This window comes from Haemorhous mexicanus, chromosome 22 (genome assembly GCF_027477595.1).
Source record: "Haemorhous mexicanus isolate bHaeMex1 chromosome 22, bHaeMex1.pri, whole genome shotgun sequence".
Classification (NCBI taxonomy): Eukaryota; Metazoa; Chordata; class Aves; order Passeriformes; family Fringillidae; genus Haemorhous; species Haemorhous mexicanus.
Window position 1 is genome coordinate 10,909,459 of NC_082362.1, and position 9,509 is coordinate 10,918,967.

General features: G+C 48.2%; 1 protein-coding gene across 1 annotated transcript; it reads left to right on the top strand.

The window, feature by feature from the left end:
• Positions 1 to 900: 900 nt before the first annotated feature.
• WSB1 (WD repeat and SOCS box containing 1) lies at positions 901 to 8,971 on the top strand. The gene is made up of 9 exons (XM_059865695.1): positions 901 to 1,034; positions 1,557 to 1,725; positions 2,591 to 2,859; positions 3,727 to 3,858; positions 4,276 to 4,376; positions 6,508 to 6,680; positions 6,992 to 7,105; positions 7,257 to 7,364; positions 7,849 to 8,971. The coding sequence occupies exons 1-9, from the start codon at positions 995 to 997 to the stop codon at positions 8,006 to 8,008; spliced, it is 1,266 nt and encodes a 421-aa protein (XP_059721678.1). The 5' UTR covers positions 901 to 994; the 3' UTR covers positions 8,009 to 8,971.
• Positions 8,972 to 9,509: the final 538 nt, after the last annotated feature.

Sequence of the window (9,509 nt, forward strand, 5' to 3'; positions counted from 1 at the left end):
GGTTCACATCACCAAGAACACGCCGAGCTTCACCCTGCTCCTCTCTTTGACATTGTGTCACTGCAAAAATGCTTTGCTGGCCTTGCTCACGCTGGGGTAATTCCTGGCTCTTGCTACAGCTGAATAGCTGATCCCATGGCTATTGCAATGTGCCTGCCAGTGAGGCCACTGCTTTGGAATGAAATCAGTTATTATCTGCAGCTAATTATCCTGCTGTGTGCTTCTCTGATGTCCAGACAGAGCAAGGAAGTGTCACTTCGTCGATAGAGGGGCAGAATTTAAATATTCAAAAGGAGAAAAGAGGAAATGGAAGGAGAGACAGATGTATAGAGATGTTAATACAAAATCAGAGAGAATGAGGGGCTCTCAGGGTCTCTTTCTCCAAGTTCCTTGTGAACAACTTCTTTAACAGCAAATTCAAAATTTTTTCATAAACCAGATGCTGCTGGATTTAAATGCTGAACTACACTCGTATAGAAAATAACACTACAGAGTAGGAGACTCCTCCAGCCCCCGAACCAGGGAGGCGCACGGCGGGAGGACAGGGTCAGGCTGCGAACCGAGCCGCGACAGCAGCACGGCCGGGAGGGGCAAAGGACCGGGCGCAGGAGCTCGAACGGCTGCGGGCGGGCAGGGCCGGGCAGGGTCCCGGGAGGCCGAGCAGGGCAGGGCAGGGCCGAGCAGGGCGGGCAGAGCCGAGCCGAGCCGAGCCGAGCCGAGCCGGGCAGGGCAGGGCAGGGTCCCGGGAGGCCGAGCAGAGCAGAGCAGGGCAGGGCAGGGCCGAGCCGGGCCGAGCCGAGCCGAGCCGAGCCGGGCCGGGCAGGGCAGGGCAGGGCAGGGCAGGGCCGGCAGAGCCGCTCCCCCGGAGCCCGGCCCGGCCCCCCGAGCGCTCCGCTCCCCGCCCCGCCCCAACGCCCGCCGCCGCCATCTTGCCTCGCCCGCGCCCGCCCGTCCCGCTCCGTGGCAGACCCGCCGCTCCTCAGGCCGCCCGTCCATGGCCAGCTTTCCCCCGAGTGTCAACGAGAAGCTTATCGGTGAGCGGGGAGGCGGGTGGGGGCAGCGCGGCCGGGCTCCGGCTGGGCCCGGGCTCGGGCGGGGGCGGGCGGGCGCTCAGCCCATCCCGCAGCGGAGCGCGCTCGGGGCTGCCCGCGGGTAACGGACGGGATCCCGGCACACGGAGCCCGGCCCGGCACACGGAGCCCGGCCCGGCACACGGAGCCCGGCCCGGCACACGGAGCCCGGCCCGGCACACGGAGCCCGGCCCGGCACACGGAGCCCGGCCCGGCACACGGAGCCTTTCCCGACCACCGGCCCGTTCTCCCGGCCGTGGGCAGGCGCGGGCCCGTACCGCACCGGCTGCGGCATCGTGCACAGCGCGAGCAGCACCGCGTGTTTCCCTGCGGGGGCTCAGCCCTGCTGGGTTGTTCCGTGACACCGGGCCCTCTCCCGGGGGCGTTAATCGCCGTGAAACAAAGCAGGGTGACGCGCGGCTGCCCGTGCCGCCGGTGTAAGGCGCTGCACGGACCTCCCCTCACGGATCTCCTCTGTCCCCCCAGCTCGGTCGCGCACGGTAGGAGAGCTCCTGGCCCCCACGTCTCCCTTCGACAAGAAGTGCGGCAGGGAGAACTGGACGGTCGCGTTCGCTCCCGATGGCTCGTACCTGGCGTGGTCACAGGGACATCGCATAGTGAAGCTGGTCCCCTGGGCACAGTGCCTCAACAACTTGTAAGACAAACCGCTATGGCTTTCGGTGCACCTGGAAAACAGGAGATAGCTTCAAATCGATTAAAACGCATGCATTGGTCTTCTAGGCTTGGGAGAAATGAATTCCTTAAAATAACAGCTGTTCTGTCTCTTCCTGTGTGGCCAGCAAGAGGAACAACTATTGCAGCCTCACAAAGCCTGTGTAGGAGTGACTTGTTAATTAATTCACACACTCTAAAATAAGAGGAAGTTAGAATGAAAAGGGAATTTAGAGACGTAGGGTGATCTGGCCCTTTACACTTCCTATCATGATGCTGTTTGGCTTTATCTTTTAGGAATTTACTTAAAGTCAGACCTCTTTCCTTATCATCCTTGTTCGAATGCAAGTGGAGTTCCAAAACACACATTTTATTGGCACTTGCAGGTTGCATGTTAGCGAAGTTGGTAGCTGGCCACTGCAGTTTTGTAGCTGGTTACGTTTCTCTAACCCATTTTTTCCCCCCTTTTGGGGGTGGTTAATTGTTTTCCATGTGCTGGACACTCAGTAACTCTTTAGCAGAAAATCCTAGAAATTTATTGTGGCTCATTTTTCTGTAAATGCTTTGAAACTGTTGGATTTTGCAGTAGATTAAGTTGGTATCGTGCTCTCCACAGAAGTAAAACTGTATACAGAGTGTTAGTATTATTTTGTGTTGGAAGGTTTCCAGGTGCTGGTCATTTTTCTCAGTTATCAGCAAAAGCCACTTTTATAATTTTAAAGTAAAGATGCACCGTTTTGCACCTCAGAGATGTCCATCGTGACGACTCCCAGGTTCCATTAGACCTTGAAGAAAGGTTTGGTTTTGGCTGTACCTTGTGCTGCAGCGTGCTTTGTGCTGTCTTGCAGCCTGCTGCACGGCACCAAGAATGGCGCAAACGCTGCCGGCACGCGGCTGCCGCGGCAGAGCAGCGAGGGCGGCCAGAAGAACAGGCCCTGCGAGCACATCATCGACTGCGGGGACATCGTGTGGAGCCTGGCCTTCGGCTCCTCGGTGCCCGAGAAGCAGAGCCGCTGCGTCAACATTGAGTGGCACCGCTTCAAGTTCGGGCAGGACCAGCTGCTCCTCGCCACCGGCCTCAACAACGGCCGCATCAAGATCTGGGACGTCTACACGGGTGAGTGCAGAGGAGCTGAGGGCACAGCGGGGACCCTGAGCTGCAGGGACACGCGGGGAGCGCCCAGCCCGGCTCCTGGACCGCCCCAGGGCAGCCCAGCACTGCCACCGTGGCCCTGAGAGCGTTGTCCAGACGTTCCTTGTCGCGCTCAGGTGCCAGCTCACACGTTTTGCAGAGATAATATTGTTGGTACGCACCAGGAATCGGTTATAGAATTGTAATTGGGAACTGAACCTTCAATACAAATGACAAAATATTAAAAAACGTGAGCTCCTGCAACTAGAAGTAATGAAAAATTGCCAAAGGAACAAGAGAGGCACGTCATGCTTTGAGATGTGAGAGATGGAAGACACAAAATAATTGTGTGTGTACGTACATTGGTTGTTTACTTAATAGTCTTCCTAGTTTTACCGTGCCTTAAAAGCATGAAATTGCTGGTTTATGTTGATGAGGACCTTTAATCGTTTTAAAAAGAAAATGAATGACTCAAAAAGATTGAATCTGAATTTAGGGACTTTCACTGTTGTGGTAGCACAGCTGCTTGGTTGGAGAGTACTCAGTTAAGAAAAATAATGACTATTCAGTAATCTGTCCTTGTAAATTGAAGCTTTGAACAGGTATGTCCATCAAAAGACAAGTCTGGCCTTATTTCTGAGGTTCTAGTATATAGATTTTGTAACTTTCTCAGGAGTTACCTCTTGATACAGGAGAGTGAAAGGATCCATGTGCTGCTCATTGTAGGGAGCATTTCTACAAAGAAAATTGTCTTTACATGCAGTAATTTTATATTCAGTATTTGTATCCATAAAGCATTTGATCTAAGTACAGGAGTCCTTCAAGTTAAATTGTGGTGTTCTCATGTAACAGGAAAACTCCTCCTTAACCTGATGGACCACACAGAAGTTGTCAGAGATTTAACCTTTGCCCCCGATGGCAGTCTGATTCTCGTGTCTGCGTCCAGAGACAAAACCCTGCGAGTGTGGGACCTGAAAGATGATGGTAATGTCTGGGCTTTATCTGCTCCAACACCTGAGAGAAGCACCCATGTACTCACCTCTTTTACTGCTCTAGACTCAGTTTGGTCAGGATTGCTTAAAAACTGACTGTCTTCGGTTAGTCACTCACTGTGCACTTGGAATTCTTTAGTCACTCACTGTGCATTCCCTTGGAATTCTTTATCTGTCTGAGCCCTGGAGGCAGAAGCAGATTTTGGGCTAAGTGCATGAAGTGACCTTTCTGAATAGGGACATGGAAGTAGAGGCTGTATTGCAGGGGTTTTATTTCTGTGTAGAATGACTCTGCAAGAAGTATTTTGGGAAAATAGTACAAAATTTCGCAAAGAAATAACTAACTTGGAAAAGCTTCCCCATCTTTGTAATACTTAACCAATTCTTACAGCAATGCCTTTCTGTTTAGGAAACATGATGAAGGTGCTGAGAGGCCATCCGAACTGGGTGTATGGCTGTGCATTCTCCCCAGACTCCTCCATCCTCTGTTCTGTTGGAGCTAGTAAAGCAGTATGTGTCAGAGTTTCTTGTTCCTTAATTCTCCTGAATTGTGTGCATAATCATTTTAAATCTAAGTAACATTAAGCTTGTGCTCGGTGTCATGAACTTCTAATGTTTGATGATGATGTGAAAGTGCATGAAATTAAACTGGCAAATGGTGCATTGAGACCCTGATTTGTGAATGGAACTTGCACTGCTTTTAGTTGAAGAGGCTGTAAGTGTGGAGAAATAGGTCTGCACAGGGTCACGGCATAAAACAAAGACCACTAAAGCTGCCAGTGTTAAAAGATACTTAGATTAATGCATAAAACTATTTTGGTTTTGATTTTGTCCTTCCTGTTTCGTGCTCAATGAGAAAGACTTCCCAAAGATGGAGCCAGTCAGGGCATCTCCTGCTGAACAAAAACATTTCTCCCTGTTTTCCCCTACCAATGGCAGTAGTATCTAAGAGTTAGAGGGAAGAGGCGCACACTGGTTTGGCTTCCATCCTAAAGCCCTGCTAGAGAACTGAAAGCAGTGCAGGTAACGCATGTATGCCATAAGCTACTCCTGGCACTGAAGAGTTAGGGCAAACCAGAAAAGGAGTTGAGCCTGGTTCCAGGGGCTCTGTAGGCAGTGTAGTGGAGCCTCAGAAGCCCAGCTGGGGCACTGGCCATCACTCCTGTGCGAGTGCTCAGAGGCATTGTCCGTGGTGGTGAGCGCAGCCGAGCTCTGGGGTTTGGCTCTCTAGGAGCAGAGGGGGATGTGTACATTGCTGTCTGGAGGCTGTGTGTTTTCCATAAGCTTCTTGCTTTCCCTGTCACAGGTGGTGGCAGCAATATTGGTGTGATTGAGTTAAGCTGGCACCACTCTGAGGAGCACAGTGGTGTTGGCGGGCAGAGAGTGGCAGCTCTGGCCGCCAGCCCGGCGAGCTGTACCGTCTGTACCGTAGGACGAAGTAACCTTGCCCTCGGCTGCAAGGGGTCCTGTACGTACGCAGGTGCTGCTCCATGTCCACTGTCTGCTTGCTTGCTTGCTTTTTTTTTTTTTTTTTTTTTTTTTTTGTTGTTGTTTTTTTTTTTTTTTTAATAATTTTCACAGCAGTGAAACACACTGACTCCTCAAACTTAGTTTCCAGTTTTATAGAATGTTGGGGTCTCCTTGGAAAAATTGGTGAACGTGTTTATAACTGACTGTAAAATGGTTCAGAGTCAGGCGGTATGGGAGGCACTAAGGCTGAGTTTGTTTTGGTCAAACATAAATTTATCTAAGATGTCAGAATTTAACCTGTGCAGTAAAACTGTCAAGGGAGAAATCAAGGCCACTAGTGAGTGCTTTGAGGGACATAACAGCTTTTGCTAAAGACTTATATTCCTGTAAAACCATGCTGCAGTACATGGATAGTTCCTATTAAGTAATTCTGCACAGTCCTTATTTTGATAATATATGATATATAATTGCATGTAAAATACTGTAATATTGAATTAATGAATTCTTACAATATACTGTGCAATTAGTTGGGTAAATTGTAATATTAATGTTGTTTGTTACTGTTGACTTGATTTTAAATGACTAAATTCTTTCTAATAATGTGGTTAGACTTCCCTGTTGTTTTGCCAAAGACATAACTTTTGGCTGTGAAAATTCTTTTTGCTTGCAGTATCTGTTTCTCTTCCTAGGCTGACGTTGGTGATCCAAGCAATTGTAAACAAGTGATCTTAAAGGGATGCCACTGGAGTAACAATATGTTAACCTTACATTTTCTGTCTGTATATTTCTTAAAATTTTGGTAGTTACTGAAAAGAGGGGACTGTAGAGTTTAACCCTATTTATTTCTGAATATTTTAATAAAATAGTTTTGTAATACATGAATTTCAGTAAGCTACATGGTTAAATTGTGTTGCCTTTATCTTATATTTTGGCTTATTTTGTTAATAACATTTAACAAATTTGAGTTAGAACTTGCATGTCTGCTTTAATTATTTTTTAAAAAACCTTGATTTTAATCTGAATATGACACTGAGCATATTTCTTAATTGTAGTAATTCATAATACCTGATTTTAGTATAATCCTAAATAAGACTAGCTATACTTAAAAAACAAATTAAATGCTTCATTGCCTCTCTGAGCAGAGCTATAACATCAGCTCATTTAATTGCAGGTGTTCCTCTGGGATATGGATAAATACTCCATGCTACGGAAACTTGAAGGCCATCACAATGATGTTGTAGCTTGTGAGTTCTCTCCTGATGGAGCGTTACTGGCTACTGCATCTTATGATACTCGAGTCTATGTCTGGGATCCACATATTGGAGTGATCCTTAGGGAATTTGGGTAAGTAGAGCACTCAAATCTGGAAACTGTCTCCCAGAGCGCACTTGGAAATGACCAGTGGCTGATGGAAGTCCTAAAGTGGCAGAGGCTGGCGGTTGTTCTTCCATCTGAGAGAGAGTTAATACCAGTGCAGTGCAGCACTGGTATTTTAGTGTGTGCTGAGTTGTTGAGCAAGGCCGAAGAGCACGCGGCAGTTCAGTCCCCGCTGCCGAACCCGTGGGGAGCTGGCGCTGTTTGTGTGTGAGTGCCTGAGCTCTGCTGTCCTGGCTGAGGCCGTGTCCCTGAGCGTGGCTCTGTCCATTTTCCCGCAGGCACCTGTTCCCCCCGCCCACGCCCATCTTCGCGGGCGGCGCCAACGACCGCTGGGTGCGCTCCGTGTGCTTCAGCCACGACGGGCTGCACGTGGCCAGCCTGGCCGACGACAAGTGAGTGTGGGCACGGGGCTGCTGCCCCTGCTGCCTTCCTGCCCTGGCACAGGAGCCTCTCAGCACCGTCAGCACGGTGCAGCGCACAGAAAACACCAAGCACAGTTAAAAACCCGCTCTGATAACTTCCTGTGTTGTCCTTCCCCCTCAGAATGGTGAGGTTCTGGAGAATTGATGAAGAATACCCTGTACAAGTTGCACCTCTGAACAATGGACTCTGCTGTACTTTCTCTACTGATGGCAGTGTTCTGGCTGCAGGGCAAGTATAGGCTTCTTTTCCTTTCTGAAATATGAAGGTAACACAAGAGATTGAAAACAGTGGCTCAGTGTTCTGAAAATCTTCAGTTCTGACTTGCAGCCTGGTGCTTCTGACTGGTACTGTTTGTTTAAACATGCCTGGAGTAGCAGTAAAATCAATCAGCTGATAAACTCATTTCTTATCTTTGAAAATAAATATGTGAGAGACCCAAAACATGAGGACTGGAAGAAGCCCATCAGATAGCTGAGGGCAGTTGTTGTGTGTGAGGTGGCACAGCAGTAGCTGCTGGGAGATCTGCTCCCTTTGCATAGACAAGTTGCTTATTGTGCTGCTGTAGTTTAGAATAGGAACTGGAGTAAATCAGGATCGGGAGCAGCTGGAACTGAGCCCCAGCAAGTCCCCTACCTAGCTGTGTGTGTGAGTTGGTAGCAGGCTGAGCTGGTTCCTGTGGAATAACCCGGAGGGTTTTGTGGGTTTTGTGCAGGACCCAGGATGGCAGCGTGTACTTCTGGGCAACCCCGAGCCAGGTGTCCAGCCTGCAGCACCTGTGTCGCATGGCCATCCGCAGGGTGATGCCCACCAGCCAGGTCAAGAACTTGCCTATCCCGGCCAAAGTGGTGGAGTTCCTTTGTTACCAGATTTGAGTTATTTGAGAAGAAAACAAAAAAACGAAACCGACAACTGGGAGGTGGCCCAGCTGCTGAAACTGGCTACAAACACTTTACAGAATCCTCAAACTGTACAGCCTTTAAGCTTAAAACTCTACAGGTTTTCAAGAGCTATTTAAAGTGATAACCTAAATACTATTTTATCAAAATGCCTGACAGGTAATTTTTTTTACTATTTATAGAAAACACAGTAGAAGTATTCCTGGTGTTCTCAATTTTCTAAATTGTAACTGTGAAAACATGTACATATATAGACATAAGCTGCTACATGTTATCAGTGTACCTTTAAAAATTGCTTGTATGATTTTTCATGTGTCTCATGTATATATTGCTTTGGTAGAGCCGTGATGCATCTGAGCTGTAAGTGGAAGGACAGCTGTTCTGGCACACTGAGGTAGGAAAACTATTGACTTACACAGCAGTTAAGCTTCCTTCTGTACATTGGTTGGGGTGCAGAAAGCTGCCCCCAGGTCAGACTTTGTGCTAGTTTATTTGTGAGAGGTGCAGCGTGGCTTTGTAGAGAGCAGTGTGTGGGGAAGGGCAGGAGGTTAAAAGGGGTGCAGTGTATCTGAGGTAACCCAGGACCATGCCTGAGTCAGCTGAAGGCCTTATGCTCCATAGCAGCAAACCAGGTGAAATTTCAGTATTGGGCAGTGTTAGAGAACTATTTCCTTACATTTCTGAAAATCTGACTACTGTATTTTTGCCTGATACTGTGTCTGTAATGAGAGACATTTGCAGACTCAGTTTATTATCCTTTAACCCTATAATATCTGTTTGGGGGTGATTATTGGTTAATGGCCAAAGATAAGCAAAATACTTGGTTTTGCCTTCTGTTATTTATCTGTACCTGCAGATATAAAGAATGTATGCATTGCATAAAATGCCTGATTATATATATTTTTGTTGAATTTTGTATTAAAAGCTTGTATAAAAGTTTTCTGGTATCTCATCTGGTGACTGATTTATCAACACTGTCTGGCTGCAGCGTTCCAGGCTGAGCTGGTGAGGCCTGGGTTGTGCTCCCAGACAGATGCTTACAGAGCTCTTTGAAGCAGTGGCAGTGTTATAAGCATGTGTGAGCTGCAAATCTGCTTATTTAAGCACCTTCATGAGCTGAGCTAAAAGCTGGGCTTGCCATGAGCCTGTTTCTGCAAGATCACAGTTCCAGCCTTGGGTCAGCAAGTAGGACTTCAATGTGGCATCTTGCAGGAGGGGCTTACTGAAGGGTCCCCACAGGCTGTGTTCACCAAAAGCTCTGATTTATGGAAGTGGAGGAAGAAAACAACATCCCAGCTCCCCTTTTCACCACCTCTGAAAGCTGCTTCTCCCTGCTCTGCCTGCAGGAGTTCCTCTGTTTGCTCTAACCTTTCTCCCAGGACACAAATGATAGTGTTAGACAAGTACACAAGCTTTCCTCATTAGTGAGGCTATTTATAATAATGTGCCACGTTTGCAAGCCTCTTCCTGCCATGGT